The following is a 19,077-nucleotide window of genomic DNA, read 5'->3' on the forward strand; positions in this document are numbered from 1 at the left end:
GTGTCTTTCTGTCTCACACACACAGACACACAGTTCTCTCTCTGTCTCTCTTACACACATATAATTATACATATACATATATATCTTTCACACAATTCTCTCACACACACATACACATACACACAATTCTACATGTCTGCAGAAGGAGGAATAATACTGGAAATTCCATTAAGAAGCTGTCACTGAATTAAGAGCATTTGTTTTTAAGTCTTGACAATTCACCCAAGCCTACTTTACCAATTTTGTTCATGGCATTATGTTCATTCTTGGGACAGGGGCAGGCACCCTTGCTCCCTCTCTCTGTAACAATGGCCTGGAGTTCATGGATTTGGGCATTTTGTAGATTCAGAACCCCATTCTCTCATTGCCGTACCAAAGCAAGCTTTAAATCAAGCTTTAAATGAAAGCATTTAGAATCTCATTTGCATTTGCATCTCCACATTTTTGTGTCAAGATGAATTTGAGTCAGATTCTCTGTAACGACATTACTTCTACACAAGACTCTGGCAAGCTGTGGGTTAGGGAAACAAGTCCTTGTGTTTGGGGATGCTTCATATCCTTGTCTTTCCCAATGAACTGTGATGCAGTAATCTTATTCTACTCCAATTAAAACATTTCAAATCAATTAATGACCATCACATACATTCCTCCTACTTCTGCTGCCACAACTCTTCTTCAACAAAATCCAAATCATCTGTAAGCAACTGTCTGGAGTTGCTAGACACTTATGTCTGGCCTCACCCAGGCAGACCAAAGATAGTGGGGGGGGGGGGGAGGTGTCTTCTCAGGTGACCGAAGGCGCCATCTGTTACCAGACACTGCAGTCACGAGGGGCACAAGGGACATGCTAGGGGGCAGCTTGCAGGAGTTTTGTTTTACAGATCCGTAATACAAAGATTTCATCTTAGAAGAAGTGGGAGAGGAGAAGGGTAGGGTGAATTGTGCAGGAAGGCTTGCCCGCTGCCGCTGAGCTTGGCGAGAGCCTGTGTGAACAGTGAGACTGCTTTCGGCTGGTGCCATCCCTCCTGGTCCTGCACAAGATGCGGTCTGGGGAGCAGGCTCCTCTCAATTGATGGGCGCAGACGGAGCAGGTGTGTCTCATGCTCATAGACACCACTTCTCACCATGCCAAGCCAGCAGAAGAAAATCCTCTTCTGCATGGCAGGCGTACTGAGTTTCCTGTGTGCCCTGGGCGTTGTGTCAGCCCTGGGCACGCCACTGTGGATCAAGGCCACCTTTCTCTGCAAGACAGGGGCCCTGCTGGTCAACGCCTCGGGGCAGGAACTGGACAAGTTCATGGGTGAGATTCGGTATGGGCTTTTCCATGGAGAAGGTGTAAGGCAGTGTGGGCTAGGAGCAAGGCCCTTTCGGTTCTCATGTAAGTAACACTTGTGTGTGAATTATTGATACCTAGGAACCCTCTCCCATCTGTTGCAAGGAATTATGATAAGGGCCTCACTCCTGTCTCAGAGGACTTTCTAAACTAATACCTAAGACTGAACAACTTCTTCCCAGTTCATTACTTTTTAAATTAACTTTTCATTCTTGCTATTTTATTATAACATATAATTAGCTGTTATGTAATTAAGCTTTTTGAAAATATAAGCAATTAAAATTACTATTACTATTTATGTAGAAAAGTATGGGGTCTTTGTAATTAGGGGAACTGAGGAAAGCTGTAAGAAATACCTTTACACCTTTTGTTCTCTGAAAAAAAGTGGGTATTGCAGTGGGTTTCTTAACAATTCTGTTTTTCTACCTGTCCATGACTGTCCTTTCTCTGTACTACCCCTGTTGGGACCTTTGCTGCTGATAAATATTCTGTTTTTATTTTTAATCAACATAGAATCACTTGGCTAAAGAAATGCAAAATGATTTTCTAGGAGAACTGGGAAAGAAATAGATGCCAAAAAGAAAAGTTTCAATGGATTGACCTTCAAATCATACAGAGAATATGAGACAGATTTTCCTGTCATGATTTTTGTGCACTGGAAGTGTTATCCACAGCATTTATAACCTGTGTATCTTTTTTGTAATTTATTTATTAATTAAACACAAATTTTTTGACAAGGTGTTGTGCAAAAAGGGTACAGTTACATAGTAGGGCAGAGTGTACATTTCTTGTGATATCTTACACCCTGTTTTTCTTTCCCTTCCCTGGGTCAGGTAGACATATATACAATACACAATGTACCAAGAACATATACAGTAGCCACGTGGCCTACGCCCAAGAAAATTCGCCTAGGGCTTTAAATGTAATGTCGATATTAGACAATATGTCGACAGTAGTCTTATATGAACGTACATACATAGCTTTTGAGCTATTGTATTCCACTGAGAGGTCAATTTTTGACCTTTATATGTTGAGTAGTTGTTTGGTTTTAGTTACATAATGTTGGATCGCTGACCCAGTCCTGTGGGAAATACCATTTGACAAGCAGTTTTTGGTTTCACAGACCTGGTCTCTACTGTCTCTCTGTCACCCCTTCTTAACGCCCCTTTATTTTCTGTGTTCTAGGCTTGTCTCGCTCAACATTATTTGTTCAAGTTCTGACCATTTCCCTGCGAATAAAAATATTTCACCATTCCTAATCGCTATGTAGTGTTCCATTGTGTATAGGTACCATATTTTTTGGATCCATTCATCTGTGGAGGGGCATCTGGGTTGTTTCCATATTTTGGCTATTGTGAATTGTGCCGCGATAAACATGGAAGTACAAATGTCTTTTTGATATCTTGGGACCTGCTGTTCAGGATAGATGCCTAGGAGTGGTATGGCTGGGTCATAGGGTAGGTCTATATTGAGCTTTTTGAGAAACCTCCATACTGTTCTCCAAAGTGGTTGTACTAATTTGTACTCTCACCAACAATGGAGAAGGGTTCCTCATTCCCCGCACCCCCTCCAGCATTTGTTGTTGCCTGAGTTCAGAGTATAGGCCATTCTAACTGGAGTGAGGTGGTATCTCAGGGTTGTTTTTATTTGCATTTCCTTTACTACCAGGGATGTTGAACATTTCCTCATATGCTTCTTTGCCATTTTTATTTCTTCTCTTGTGAAGTCTCTCATTTGTGAAGTTTCCTTTGCCCATTTCCTAATTGGTTTATTGGGCTTGGAGGGGCTTAGTTTTTTTAGTTCTCTGTAGATGACAGATATTAGGCCTTTGTTGCTGTGCTGGTAAAGATCCTTTCCCATATGGTTGGCTGTCTTTCTACTTTGCTGGCTATGTCCTTAGCTGTGCAGAAACTTTTTAATTTGTAGTAGTCCCATTTGTTGAGTCTCTCCCCTATTTGTTGTGCCCCTGGGACTATATTCAGGAAGTTCATTCCAGTGCCTATAAGTTCTAGCGTCTTTCCTACTCTGTCCTTCAGTAGTTTCAAGGATTCAGGTCGGATATTGAGGTCCTTGATCCATTTTGAGTTGATCTTGGTGCATGGTGATAATCTTGGGTCTACTTTGAGTTTTCTGCATATGGCTGCCCAGTTCTCCCAGCACCAGTAGTTGAAGAGGCTATGTTTATTCCATTGTATGTCTTTAGCTCCTTTGTCGAATATCAGCTGACTGTAAAAGTACGGTTTTATTTCTGGATCTTCAGTTCTAATCCATTGGCCTTCCAGTCTGTTTTTATACCAATACCAGGCTGTTTTTGTTGTGATGGCCCTATAGTAGAGCTTGAAGTCTGGTATTGTGATACCTCCTGCACTGCTTTTTTTGCCTGGAATCGCTTTGGCTATTCTAGGTCTTTTGCTGTTCCATATGAATTTATGGATTGCTTTCTCTATTTCAGTGAAGAATGGAACAGGGATTTTGATAGGAATTGCATTGAATTTGTATAACAATTTGGGCAATATGGCCATTTTCACTATATTGATTCTGCCTACCCGTGAGCATGGGAGGTCTTTCCATCTCCTTGTGTCTTCTTTGATTTCCCTTATTAGATTTTTATAATTCTCATTAAACAGGTCAGTCATGTCTTTGGTTAGGTTGATCCCTAGGTACTTTATTCCTTTTTTGGCTACTGAAAATGGAATTGTTTCCATAATTTCCTTTTCTGCTTGTACATTACTGGTGTACAGAAAAGCTGCTGACTTTTGTGGATTGATTTTGTATCCTGCTACTTTGCTAAAATGGTTTATTAGTATAGGAGTTTGGGGACTGAGTTTTTTGGGTCCTTCAGATATAAGATCATGTCATCTGCAAATAGGGATAGCTTTATTTCTTCCTTGCCGATGTGGATCCCTTTGATGTCCTCCTCTTGCCTTATTGCTATGGCTAGAGATTCCAGCACTATGTTGAAAAGAAGTGGGGAGAGTGGGCATCCTTGTCTTGTTCCTGAGTTTAGGGGGAATGATTTAAGTTTCTCTCCATTTAATATGATGTTAGCAGTTGGTCTGTTGTATATGGCTTTTATTGTTTTGAGGAATGTTCCATCTATTCCTGTTCTCTCCAGAGCTTTTAATAAGTATGGATGTTGTATTTTGTCAAAGGCTTTTTGGGCATCGACTGAAATAACAATGTGATTCTTGATTTTAGTTCTGTTTATGTGGTGAATTACATTGATTGATTTACAGATGTTGAACCATCTTTGTGACTGTGGGATGAAGCCTACTTGGTCATGATGTATAATTTTCTTGATCAGTTTCTGGATCCTGTTAGCTACTATTTTATTGAGGAGCTTTGCATCTGTGTTCATTAGTGATATTGGTCTGTAGTTCTCTTTTTTTGTTGGGTCTTTGCCTGGTTTGGGAATAAGTATGATATTAGCTTCATAGAATGAGTTTGAGATTTCGCCCTCTGTTTCTATTTCACGGAAAAGTTTGAGGAGTATTGGTATTAGCTCCTCACTAAAGGTTTTATAGAATTTGTTGGTGAATCCATCTGGGCCTGGGCTTTTCTTTGTTGGGAGGTTCTTGATTACCCCCTGTATCTCGCTGTAAGTAATTGGTTTATTTGGTTGATTTATTTCTTCTTGGTTCAGTTTGGGCAGTTTATACTTCTCTAGGAATTGATCCATTTCTGTAAAATTATTGTTTTTTAGTGAGTAGAGGTTCTGGAAATAGTTCCATATGATTGTTTGAATATTGTGTGTACTTGTTGTAATTTTTCCGGTGGAGTCCCTGATTTTGCATATATGAGTCTCTTCTCTTCTTTTTTTTTGTAAGTCTTGTGAGGGGTCTGTCAATTTTATTTATTTTCTCAAAGAACCAGCTTTTAGTCTTATTTATTTGTTGAATGATCTTTCTATTTTCAATCAGATTTATCTCTTCTTTAATCTTTGTGATCTCTCCCCTCCTAGTCATTTTAGATTCGGTCATTTCTTGTTTCTCCAGTTGTTTTAGTTTCATCGTGAGGTTATTCACCTGCTCTGCTTCCATTCTTTTAATGTGAGTGCTGAGGGCAATGATCTTGCCCCTCAGTACTGCCTTAGCTGTGTCCCATAGGTTTCTTTGTGATGTATTTTCATTGTCATTGTGGCTTATGAATTCATTGATTTCATCTTTAATTTGGTCTGTGGCCCAAGTGTTGGATAACAGTGTGGGGTTTAGCCTCCAAGAATGTGTATAGCCTCTGTGGCAACCGTTGTTATTGAGGGTTACCTTTAATCCACTGTGGTCAGATATAATACATGAGATGATGTCAAGACTTTTGTATTTGCTGAGGTTCTTTGTGTGGGCTATGACATGGTCTATTTTGGAGTATGATCCATGGGCTGCTGAGAAGAAGGTGTATTGGGTCTCTGTAGGGTGGAAGATTCTGTATAGATCTGTCAGATCCATTTGGGATATGGTGTTACTTAGGTCCTCAGCTCCCTTGCTGATCCTCTGGGAGTTGGATCTGTCTCTTGGAGAGAGTAGGGTATTAAAGTCTCCCACTATGCTTGTGTTTGGGTCTATCTTGTTCTGTAGTTCTGTGGGAATTTGTTTGACATATGTAGGGCCTCTTTTGTTCGGTGAATATACATTTATCACCGTGATGTCTTGATTCTGGATTTTCCCTTGTATTAAAATGTAGTGTCCTTCTTTATCTTTTTGAGTTGTATTTAATGAGAAGTCCAGCTTGTCTGAGATCAGGATGGCTACACCTGCCGTTTTGGTAGGTGCGTTTGCTTGGAAGATCTTGCTCCATCTTTTCATTCAGAGCCTGTTTTTGTCCCTTGCTTTAAGGTGGGTCTCTTGTAGACAACAGATGGAAACTTTTTGTTTGTGGATCCATTCTGCCACTCTGCTCCTCTTTATCGGAGAGTTTATACCATTTATATTCAAAGAGATCAAGGATACGAGTATTTTTTCTCCTTCCATTTTCTTGTTGGGCTGTTTTTCCTTTTTTTTTTCTTCTTGTCTTTAGTGAGCTACTCTTTCTGTTGGGCTCTGGCTATTGTAGTTTTTTTCTGTTTCTGTGTGTCCTGTACGATTTCTGTTGGGTGGGATTCCCCTCTTAGAATTCGCTGTAGGGCTGGTTTTTTTATTCACATACTCCTTTAGATCCTCTTTGCTATGGAAACATCTGATTTTCCCCTCGAATGTGAACTCCAACTTCGCTGGATATTTTATCCTAGGTTGGCAGTTGTTGGCCTGTAAAACTTGGATGGTGTTCTTCCACTCTCTTCGCGCATGGTAGGTTTGTGTGGAGAGGTCTGCTGTTATTCGGATCCTCTTCCCATTGTAGTAAATTTCTTTCTTCACTTTGGCTGCATTCAAATTTTCCTCTTTATTCTTGAGATCTGAAGTCTTGAATATTATGTGCCTTGGCGTGGCTTTTCTGGAGTCTGGCCTGCCAGGTGTCCTATAGGCTTCGGTTACCTGGATGGGGTCCCTTGTAAGATTGGGGAAGTTTTCTGCAATAACTTTATTGAAGATATGTTGAAGCCCTCTGCTCTGGTATTCGGCTCCTTCTTCTATTCCAATTATGCGCAGATTATATCTCTTGTCTTTGTCCACTAGCTCCTGGATTAGTCTGCCCTGAAGCTTCACCGTTTCTTGGAGTGTGGTAATTTTCTGGTTCTTTTTTTTTTTTTGGCCAGTCCTGGGCCTTGGACTCAGGGCCTGAGCACTGTCCCTGGCTTCTTCCGGCTCAAGGCTAGCACTCTGCCACTTGAGCCACAGCGCCGCTTCTGACCATTTTCTGTATATGTGGTGCTGGGGAATCGAACCTAGGGCCTCGTGTATCCGAGGCAGGCACTCTTGCCACTAGGCTATATCCCCAGCCAATTTTCTGGTTCTTATCGGCTGCATCATCGTCCAAGAGAGAGATTCTGGATTCCATATGGTCAATTCTTTGTGCTGTGGATTCAATTGCAGAGTTTATGGATGTCAGAGAGCTATTTATGGTTGCCAGATCAGCTCTGATCGTGGAAATTTCTTCCTTTAAAGAGTTGTATTTTAAATCTATTTTTTCATGCATTTCACTTCTCAGGATGTTAAGGTCTTCTTTAACGGAGGTTTGCATTGTATCCATTTTTGCTTCCATTTCTTTCTTGGCTTCCTGGATGTCCTTCAAGACTTCCACTCTAAGCTCCTGGAATTGTTTTCTGACTTCATTTCTGAAGCTTTCCATCATTTCTGCTAACATAGCCTCAGTTGATTTTTTATTCTCCATCTCCTCTTCAGTCGTGCTGCTTTTTGGAGCTGGCGAGTTGGCTTGCCCTTTGATGAACTGTGTTATATTTCTTTGTGATTTGCGCATCTGGAGATCTGTGGGTGGCTTCCCTGGTTTGGCTTTGTGCTGGTTCCCGCTGGTCTGTCAGTGGGAGCCTTGTGTCCTGGTGTCCTGGCTCTGGGTTGGGGTCTGGCTGTTGAACCTTGCTGCCCAATGGGTGAGCGTGACCTTCTCGGTTGTTGCTGGGTGTTCACTCTCACTGCACTTGGGGGTTGGTAGGTTCTGTGTCTTTCTCTGCGGGACAGTGTCCTGCCGCTCTGTTGTGCTGACCCTGGCGTGCCCATGGTGGGGGTTTGCTGGTTGCTGAATCAGCGTGGCTTGGAGGCTTTTCTCTTCTTTGGTTCTTTTTTCCGCTCTGTATTTTGGTCAGAGGAGCTCACCTCTCAGGCGGTTCACCCTCCTGTGTGGACCACTCCAGGGCCGGTGTTGTTGAGGGGCAGTCCACCCACTTGTGCAAAATGCGCCAAACTAAGTGGGCACGGCGCTGGAGAGCTCTGCCCTCCTGTGTGGGCACACCTACCAGAGCGTGAGCTGTCACCAGAGGGCCCGCCCACCTGTGCGACATGCGCCCACTGCAGCAGGCGCTGCCGCTGTGGCCCTGCCCACCTGTGCGGGGTACACCTACCAGAGAGCCCCGGGTTGTTGAGGTGTGCTTGCGCCCTCTTGCGAGTCCACTGTGGGGGGCGGTATGTGTGGGCCCCAGTGGGATCAAGTGTCTGCGAAGCCCAGGTGCCTCGGGTGGGGCTTGCAATGCCTGCCATCCCCGGGCCCCTGTTGGGAAGGGGGCGGGGCCGGTGTGGCGGATTCCAGCTCCTCTGCTGCCTTGGTGCTGCTCCGCCCTCCCCCTGCTAACTCCTGTGTCTTCCCAGAGCCTGATGGGATCTTGCCACCTGATTTGGGGGTTCTTTGTTCCCTCGGGGTGGGGAGGGGGAGGGAGGGAGTTCTAGCTTCTTTTTAGGGTTTGGGTCTCTGATAGCTGGTCTCCTGTTGGGGGAGGGGCAATGGGGAGACTCACTGGTTCTGGATTGTGTGTGTGTCCCACGCCGCCATTGGTCCTTCGGGGGTGGAGTGCTGGGGTGTGGCGAAAGGTCGTGGTGGCGGCCGCGGCTCTCCCCTTCTGCGCCGCTCAGTTTCCCCGCCGCTCACGTCCGATCCTGGCCTTGCGGTCCCGAACTTCCCGTCGCCGCCGAGTGTCTTGGTCCACGCTCTCCCTGGGGTCCGTGGAGTCCTGCTGTCTGGACTCTGCACTCCCGGTGTGGGTTTTTGGCAGTTGGTCTGCCGTTCGCTGGGTCCCCTTTCCCAGCCTGGCCCTGTTCGGGCCAGGGTTGTGGGTGGGGGGAAGTACCCCGGAGATTCTCCGGCTCCGTGCAGGTTATAGGGTCTTCTTTTTTTGCTCCTTTTGGTTTCCTGCGTTTCTCCACTGCATCTGGCTGCTGGTTTTGCTGGGTTCTTGATGGGGTGTTCTAACCTGTGTATCTTATGAAGAGAATTTTTTAAAAATTACCACGTGAATAGGCAACTCATTAAATGAAAATTAATAAGAAGTCATTTGTTATATCTCTCACAACACACATCCAGAAGTGATTATTATTTCAAAAGGGCTGGTTTGGAACAATCTTATGAAGGCACTGTAAATTAATGCATAAATCACTCTTCAGGAAAGGAGGGTACCAATTGAGGCATTTAAAATGAATTATTATTTTGCCTGAGTTTCTTTTCTCCTCTAATATAGGTAGAAGGTAAAATTAATTGAATTTATTATTAACATACGCAGTGCCTAATTAAATTTCAGTGCTGGCTTATTTATATTTCTGCTACACATCTTCTAACTTCTTAGCACTCACACAGGTAACAAAGTGATGTGAATTTTCATAGAGCCCCAGAAAACCCCAAGAATTAGTCTTCAACTTTTCAAGAAATGATCATCAACTGGGTTTGATGACGTGATATCATCCTCCCCTGAGTGGTTTTAGTTCATTAGGGAAATGAGGCAGGGCTTCTCAGCTCTTGGGGCAGGAGGAACAAAGCAGCCTGTTATGTGATCTGTAGCTGTATTAAAAATAAAGAAGGAAAGAAGATGAGTGAAATGACTTAACCCTGAGTCATAGCAGCTAAAGCAGAAGGAAAGCCTCTCACAGATTAATTTAGACAAAAACGGGATGTATCCAGAGATTCTTCAGAGCCTTTGCATTTACTACAGTGAAATGGAGAAAATAGGACTCCTGCAAAGAGCAGGTTCCTGTATGGTGGCCCTGTACATCATACTAGGTACGGTACAGGTCCTGGAACCCACATGCAGCCACGTGCTTCTTGTGGGCATGAACAGCCCCTGATTGGAATGCTGAGCTGACCCTGCCTGAGTGATGCTTTGTTCTTTGAAGCCCCCACTTGCTCTTCCCACAGACCCACAGAGCTGAAAGGCTTAGGCAGCACCCCCACTGATCTCACAGACTTGATAGTCTGCACCTCTTCCCCAGCCTGGGGAAGGCTCAAGCTCAGATGCCCTTGTTCTGTGTCCACCCTGGTCTGTACAGGCTAAGGAAACTCTGCGTACCACATGTAAATATATTTGTTAATGCCTCATTCACTTTTTTGAGGCCTAAAGAAGTGCACTAACAATAGAACCTTTTCTGCCTCAGTGTGAAAGTGTCTATTCTAGTGGAATGCAAGAGCATGTTGGGAAAACAGGGCTGGGAGTATGGCCTAGTGGTGGAGTGCTTGCTTCGCATACATGAAGCCCCCTGGGTTCGATTCCTCACCACTACATATATGAAAGAAGCCAGAAGTGGCCCTGTGGCTCAAGTGGTAGAGTGCCAGCCTTGAGCAAGGGACTTGAGCAAGGCTTGATCCTTGATCAGGGACAGTGCTCAGGTCCTGAGTTCAAGCCCTAGGACTGGAAAAAAAAAGAATGTTGGGAAAACTGGAATAAATAGATCCTATGGACGCCTCAAAGAGTCCATAAATAAATATACACTGTTGTCAGTGTTGAAACTTCCTCTCAAGGTTTATGCTACCACTGCAATATAGTTTCCTGGTTCACATCTTTCCATTCAAAATACCATTACCCGATCAGCAATGTGTTATTAAGGGATCATAAAATTGGAGAGTTTCCCGATATTCTTCCTGACAGAAAAATGTAACGCTAATACTAAAAATAATAATAAATGGCCCAGCCTTGTCTTCTCAGCAGTGGCTTCTTTTGAGAAAATCTGGGACCTTTGGAGACCTCAAGTGAATGATTCTGTTGTGTCTGCCATAACCTGGTTTAGGAGCTGACACAGCTCATTTTCCAGAGCCCCCTCCCTCCTCATTTCTCCTATAGGAAGCTACTCAGCAAACACTTAGGTTTATCAAGCCTTTCCAGCATAGCATGGAGAAAGAAGGCAACCTATCAAAGCAACAATCCTTTTAAGATCAGAGTAGAAATGGAATGCAAACCATACAGGCAAGCCATGTTTGTCACTTAAGAGGCTTAAAATGTAGCCATATTAGAAAAAAAAAGCAAAACACAAAGAAAAATGGGTGAAATTAACAATATATCTTCTTTAACCCGTGATATCCAGAATACTGTTATTTTAGTGTATAAAAATTGTAAAAGTTTCCAGGTGCTGGTAGCTCAGGCCTGAAATGCAAGCTACTCAGAAGGCTGAGATCTGAAGATCGTGGTTCCAAGCCAGCACAGGCAGGAAAGTCTATGAAATTCTTATCTCCAACAAATTACAAAAAAAAAAAAAAAAAAATCCAGAAGTAGAATTTTGGCTTTAACTGGTAGAGCACTAGCTTTGAATGAAAGAAGCTCAGGCCTTGAGTTTAAGCCACATGACTGGTAAAAGAAAATTGAAAAAAAAAAATATATATATATATATATATATATATATATATATATATATTATTGAGATTTTTTTCATACTTTTATTTTCCTTGGTGCTGTCTTTGAAATCTAATGTATATTTTACCCAGCACCTCTGATTCAGAATGCTGCATACAAAGTGCTAACTTACAGCTATGTCCTGGGAGCACAGTTGTAGGACACTCCCACAGAGTGGATTGGCCACTGGGCATCCATATTCTGAACAGCCTTGCTTGTCTCTCTGTACAAGCCTCCGTGTGTGTGTGTGTGTGTGTGTGTGTGTGTGTGTGTGTGTGATTTTTATGTGCTGTGTTTGTCTCACTTTTAAAGCCCATGTATGTGTGTTGCCATGTGAGAATGAAGAATGGACTAGAACAGTTTGGCATGTAGGCACGTTTGCTCCCATTAAATGTTCCCTACTGGCCATTCTGTCTCCTTTCATAATAAGACTTCCCCGCTAGCGTGCAGTTTTCCTGGGAAAACTTCCATCTCATTTGCCCTAGCCAGATTCTTGGCCCTCCGCAGGTCAGTGGTTCATTTTCTGGATTCAGTAGCTGCCATACCTAGGACACAATTTCATTTGTTAGAATGAAAGGATGTTTTCCTTTCAAGGCAACACAAATGCTGGGCTTAATTTTTCCTGACATGTCACCTGTAAAATTTTAACGATAGTGTTAAAATTCTAAATGTAGCCTTCAAGACAAATGCTACCAGTTCTGAGCTCAAAGCGCCTGTGGGTGGGTTTGTGTTTTGGCGATTTGAAACGCTATAGTGCATCCCATCAAAATATGATCTGCGATTCATATGGTGCCAGTCATTCCCCAATACGCCAATCCAGCCATTGCCAGAACAGTTTGATGAGCTGCTAAGAACATATGGAATTGTTTTTTTGAAACATGAAAAAATAAAATAAAAATTTAGCCATTCACAACTTAGCCATTCACAACTTCAGTCATATTTTGAAAACCATGTTTATTTTGAACTTAGGGCTGAACATTTGTAAAAAGCTTAACTGAGATTAGCTTACTTCTCATTTTAGAAAAGCAGTGTTTCTTTACTGAGAGAGGTGTGTGACCCAGACTGTGCAGGACTTGGAACCTCTGTGAGCAGGCTGCTGCCTGGCTTCTGGAACATATTTTGGGATGGAATGGTTGGGACCTAGCCTCATGACAATCACTGAGGTTGGAACTCTATGTCCCGTGCCTGAAAACACCTGGTGCTCCTGACACCCAGGGGTCTGTTTCAGCACACACCCACAACACACCTCCTCAGCCCTGCCCAGGGGAGCTGGAAGGCCCCTCCCAGGGAGGCCTATGTCCCCTCCTCCTCCTCCTCCTCCTCCTCCTCCTCCTCCTCCTCCTCCTCCTCCTCCTCCACAGCTGCCTAGTGGAAATAAGTAGGTAAGCTGTGGTACAGAGGGTTTGGTGTCACCTGGGAGTCTACCTGGTGTGAGAAGGATGCCATTGCCACTTCACCTGCCATCATTTCACCCAGCAGGTACGGCCTTGGCCTTTAATTTGGAGAGCCTATTGTCTAGTCTTGCTCACCTAGAAAAAGAGCCCAGCAAGCAAAATTTGTGTTTTATTGAAACAAGAATGACTTACATGTTGGGGTCAGGTGTGCCTTTAAGAGGCCACAGCTGGCTTTGGCCCGTCCCCTCTTCTTCTGCCTTTAACAGGAAGAGAAGCCCCAGCCCCTGGGGCGAGCACATGTGCAATGGCAGGGGGACCCCAGAAACCCCATCCTTGTGGGGCTGGGCCTCTGCCCACGAGGGAAGTCCCCTGACATCACTTGATGGACAGCCCCCTGTGGCCAACCTGTTGTCCCTCTCTTGTGCCCGCCCTTCGGGGTATATCTGTGCCTCCTCATTTGAATAAATTAGAAGCCCTAGAGGTTTTCTCCAAGACCCACGCGCCCGTGTCTTTCCTTTGGCTTGTGGGCAAGGGGTCTCGCAACCACACACAAACCGAGGCTGACCCGGGACCCCGCTTCCGCGTCTAAACCCTACTGGCCGGGGGCACGTGAGAGAGTGAGTATGGATCCCACACGGAAGAAAGAGATAAGCCCAGGGCCCCGGCACTTACAGGATAGACGTGTGACAGGGAAAAGTTTCAACTTCCCTCAGCTCCATGTCCTTTCTAGACCTTGACATGGGCACTGCTGTTCCAGAACACCTGTAGGCAGTTGAGGGTGTGTTTCTTCTCTGCAGAGATATCCATCACCCAGGCAGCAGGGGTTCCACATTATTCATCCTGGCACTCTCAGGGCCAAGTCTGAAATGGTGCAGGGCACAGAGAGGTGCATTACACACGTTTAGGAAGCTGATGCTGTGGTAAAATCAGATTGCTCCTTAATATCACTTCCAGTTTAAATGTTCCATGAGACCCATAAAGTGCTCTGCTGGCTGCCCTAGACAAGTTCCTTCTTTCTAGCTTTGAAACAAAGGATCCTTCTAGTCTCCATCACTTAAAGTCTTCCAGTGCCATCTTTATTTTTTTTATTTTTTATTTTTTTATTTTTGCTCAAGGCTAGCACTCTGCCACTTGAGCCACAGTGCCACTTCTGGCTTTTATCTATATATGTGGTGCTGAGGAATCGAACCCAGGGTTTTATGTATACGAGACGAGCACTTTACCACTAGGCCATATTCCCAGCCCCAGTGCCATCTTTAGAAGGGGCGAATTATATGAGTCTTTATTCTGGTTCTCAATGCTCATGATTCCAAAGTATTCTGAAATATCCACCATTTATCATATTCCAGACAAGTTTCATGATCAAAGTTTCTCTCTTTCCCGCTCTGTCGGTTACAATCTTTCATGTTTTGCATGCAAAGAACAGGAATTCTGGGGTTCTGTGGGGATGATGGGAGTTCCGGACAGCAGGAGCAGCTAGCTACAACCATGCAAACAACCGAGAGGGTGGTATGGAGTCAGCACAGGAGGAAGGTTGAAAATCAGAGGCAGCTCCTCTCACAGTTCTTCCCTTCTTTGTTTTCCTGGAGACTCTTCACTGAAGAACTGCTCTTCCCAGAAACTCACTTATTTTCTATGTTTCCTTTTCCTTTGGCTCCTGGGTTTGAACTCAGGGCCTCCTGCTAGACCGGCATGATGCCACCTCTAGTCTTTCTTTTCACCGTGTTATGTTTATTGGGTCTCACTTCCTATCTGAGTGGTGATCTCCCATTTTAGGCTTCTGGAGGAAGCTGGGATGGCAGACGGGTAGATTTCTCCACTGAGATGGAGTCTCGGGGAATTTCTAGCTCTGACTGGCCTCGTACTCCAATCCTCCCAGCCTCAGCCTCCTGACAGATCAGGATGGCAGCAAGTATACACCCAGCTAGGATTAAAAAGGGGTCTGTGGGCCTTCTGCTTAGGCCACCCTCAAACCACACCCTCCCATTCTCAGGCTCCCAAGTAGCTAGGATGACAGGTGTAAACCACTGTATCAGCTTCCTCACCATCTGTTTTAAAAATGATGTTGCAACTTCCCATGGGGTTATTTTCTTGTCCATGTGGTAGTATTTGTCCCTAAGACTTGAATTCATTTGTTGCCCATTTATTCCTGGCTTCAATGCCCCTGACTTCCACTTCCCAGTCCTGAACTGTGGGGAGTAAAGTAAGATACCCACACATAATAACACGCCACAAGCTTCTGGCAAAGCTGAGTTATGTAACCGTAACTGCTTTGATGTCTACAACTTAAGTTCAAGCTGGACATATCTGACTGTCCTTGAGTTTGGCTGACTGTCAGGAGTTTTTAGCCTCCCGGGCTCTCCTGTCCTGCAGGAGAAACGGGAAAACACGCCCCACCTGGACGGGCCAAGAAGAGGAAAGGGCCGACGAACTGCCACCCCAGCCCCCCTTTTGTCGGAGGACCCACAGACAGTCCGGGAGCTAGTCAAAGCTAAGACTCATTTAATGGCGGCAATGAGCTGTTCTTTTACATGGGTCGGAGGGCGGAGGAAAGGGAGGGGTATGTGCACCTACATAGGGTCTGGGATTTGATGCCTGAGCTGTCCATCAGGGTGGAGCTCCAAGGGACCTCCCTAAGGGGCGGCCTACATCTACATCACAGCCCCTAGGACCGCCTCTGGGTTCATCACCACCGGCCATCTTGGCTCACACGTGGTCCGAGGCTGGGAAAAGAGGCAGGGCCACCTAGAACAGCCTCGTAATGATGCAAGGTGTCCGGGCGGGTGTGCCCCACAGCTGACTAAAGAGGACTACCAGATGGAGTCTTCATGGTACAATCCTCGGGGTCAGTTACTCCATGACAGAAGTGAATTAGATGGCAGGCTCCCCTGAGGCATCACAGTTTTACAACTGAGCTGGGAACCAGCAGAAAAGTGGGTGCAAGCTACCCGGTGATCTTAAAAATGGGTGTCTTATGACAGGGATAATTTGGTGCATTAATTAGAATCTTTAAGAAATAACAATTCATCTCTGAAATATAGAGGGCTTGATAGACATAAACACTTGAAAACAAAACTCATCCACTAAATGATAAAAATTTCACCTCCAAGCTAGCTAAATGCCATACATGTTCACTGCAGATGTGATCAAATTGACCAATAGCAAATTTTGAATTTCATACCTGGAGACTGGTTGACCTGAGCTCAGGATAGTTCTGCATGCTAATGGCTATCTAGTTGTGGATTAGAAGATGTTGGGTGGCTGTTATCAGAGTCCCCTTTGCATGCTGTGTGGATAGCTATTACCCTGAGCTGCCATGAGTGATTATGATTCCTGAATGGCACACTCCCCCCCCCCCCCCAGGCAGATGTTCTTGGCTGGGGGAGGCTGGGGGAAACGCGGATGGAGGAATGAGACTTTGTTTATCTTGGTTTATCTCAACCTCAGCTCTCTTTTGAGGGCCAGGGTCCTGGCCCCAGATCCAGGAGAAGAAGCCTGTGGGTGATGGTGAGGTTGATGGATGATTTGTGTGCAGATCAAGGGTGCCTCATCCTGGATTTTCATAATGACTGTGTACAGGTGGCCAGAGGCTTCTCAGCAGCAGCCGGCAGGAGGGAACACCGCTTCCCTGGCTGGCCCCGCAGCCACCCAGCCCCACTGGCTGGTGAGGATGAAGCCACCCAATGTGGGGAACTTGGCAGGAGATGATCCAAGCCTGTTTTCTAGCCACTCTATCAGAAAAAAAAAAAAAAAAAAGTTTCCCTCAGACCTCTATCTCACTGTGTCCTATGGAAGGGCTCTGCTGCTTCCAAAGAGAAGCAGGGGGCTCCCCAGTCAAAGAGGCCCCGGGATCAAAGAGGCCTCAGGGTTAAGAAGAAGCCTCATGACAGGTCTCAAGTAAATGATGATCTGTAAACCCAAAGTGCTGTTGCTAGAAATAATGGCCGCCACTGGGCCAGTTTGAACCACAAGTCAGACAGTGCACCTGAGCTCCCTCCATGCACCCTGAGGACTGTGTTTCCCCCGCCCCCCGTCTGTCTCTCTCTCTGTCTCTCTCTCTGTGTCTGTCTCAGTCTCTCTTTCTCTCATACACAGCTATGCACTCTGATCATCCTCGGGCCATCATCTGCTCACCCTCCCCACCAAACCCCTTCCCTATTCCCCTGTGAGGGAGGCTAAGAATGTGGACACATTCTGACCCAAGTCCCCACCTTTCTTCTCAGCTGGACAGCCCTGCCCCACAGCCCCACCCTCATCAGGGTGCTCAATATTTAGGTAAATACTTCAGATTTACACACCATTTACATATAAATGATCTCATTTGTATTTCCCAGAAGGCATTACATTTCTTTCTTTACTTTTTTTTTTTTTTTTTTTTTTGGCCAGTCCTGGGCCTTGGACTCGGCCTGAGCACTGTCCCTGGCCTCTTCTTGCTCAAGGCTAGCACTCTGCCACTTGAGCCACAGTGCCCCCTCTGGCCATTTTCCATATATGTGGTGCTGGGGAATCAAACTCAGAGCTTCATGTGTAGGAGGCAAGCACTCTTGCCACTAGGCCATACTCCCAGCCCCTTTACTTCTATTTTTAATTGACACCTAATAACTGTACCTACACGGGTTACAGTGTGCTGTCTCAATGCATGCACACCTTGTGAACGATCACGCCAGGGAGGTAACGCATCTATTGCAGCAAATATGTGTTATTTCTTTGTGGGGAAACACTCAGGATCCCCTGTTCTAGATACTTTGAAATACATGATATTCCATTGTTGGGCACAGCCATCTCACTGTGCAAAGGACATGGGATCACTGCTGCCCTCTAGCTGTGGCTTTGTCCTGCCAGCCATCCCCTCCCTCCAGCCTTGGGTGCCTGGAATTCCACTCTTCTCCCAGAGCAGCTCTGCCACTCACATTTGCAGCCAAGGGAACTGGAATACACAGCAACCCACGGGTTTAGTCAGATGCCAAGTCAGATTCAGCCCCAACTTTGCTCACTCCGAAAGCTGTATGCCGTACGGCCATGCCCCTCTCTGCCAGTGCCTAGAAGCCTCATTTCCCTGTCACAGCAACTCTTACTCCAGCCATATGGCTGGGGCGGGCATACCACATTCCATGGCTTGTCACTCCTGGTTAACTAATGCCATTAAATAGAGGTTCCCTTTGTGTTTACTCATTCCCCTGTAAGACTTAGAGGACAAAGCTTATGATGAAACAGATAAAAGTATAATCAAGTTTCTGGATCAAATGTAACAGAGGAATTCACATGACAGAAATAAAATGAATTTTAAGGCTACTGGAGTGAAAGGCACACACTTAGAGAGGCCAAAGGAAGTGTGGATTATAATGGCACACAGAGAGAGCTGCAGGGGCCACTTGGCTGGCAGGGACCTAGACTCCCCTCCACCCCTGCACGCGCACACACATCTCACACACACCCATCAGCAGAGGGCCAGGGTGTGCCGAGCCACCAGGGCCCCAGAGGAGGCTGTGGGTTACCGAGACCCTCGAGAGGCAGGAAAGGAGAGAAAGTCATTTTTCCATGAATAAAGGAAAGGCTGGGTGGGGAAGACCTGTGAAGCGAAGGCATTTCCTGAGGGCCTTCAGGACTTCTAGGGCCACAAGCCTTTCTTTGCTGGGCACTGAGGACCTGAGACATGAAGGCGTGCGGCAGGTGGGTAAGAATTGGGGTGGACAGAGTCGGCTTGCACTTGTGAACCCAGCATTTGGGAGGTGGAGACAAGAGAATCCAAAGTTCCAAACCAGCTTACCCCGTTAGACCCTGGAGAGAGGGGAGAAAGACAAAAAGAGAAAGAGGAGGGCAGGGTGCACCCTGGGAAGAGCAGCCTGTGCAGTGATGGCGAGGGCGGGCGGGAGGTGGGGGGAACTCTGTGTGCAGAGTTCCTCTGGAGAGGAGCTCTGTGGATGCTTCACACCACACCTGTAATTGCAGCCTCCTGTCCCTAACACAACCAAGTAGTGGTCCACCCGGCAGCTGCCTCCTTCGTCCTTGCTCCCTCCATTGCCCTTGCTCCCTGACTCAGGTTCCATGGTTGTGCAGGGAGGAGAGAACCCCCATGAGTAGCTCCTTGACTTGATGTCCTGCCTAGAGCTATGCTCTCATGGCATGAGCTCAGCCCTGGGCAGGGGAGGTGCAGTGGACAT

The 19,077-nt window shown here is 45.7% G+C and overlaps 1 protein-coding gene across 2 annotated transcripts in view; it reads left to right on the forward strand.

Moving 5' to 3' along the window:
- Positions 1-1,125: 1,125 nt before the first annotated feature.
- The window catches only part of Clrn1 (clarin 1), a 32,339-nt gene continuing 14,387 nt past the window's right edge, over positions 1,126-19,077 (forward strand). For both annotated transcript variants that reach the window (XM_048334884.1, XM_048334885.1), the window contains exon 1: positions 1,126-1,378. In XM_048334884.1, the coding sequence (XP_048190841.1) occupies positions 1,126-1,378 (253 nt within the window). The remainder of the gene's footprint in view (positions 1,379-19,077) is intronic.

The sequence above is a fragment of the Perognathus longimembris genome, chromosome 26, assembly GCF_023159225.1.
Source record: "Perognathus longimembris pacificus isolate PPM17 chromosome 26, ASM2315922v1, whole genome shotgun sequence".
NCBI classification, from domain to species: Eukaryota; Metazoa; Chordata; class Mammalia; order Rodentia; family Heteromyidae; genus Perognathus; species Perognathus longimembris.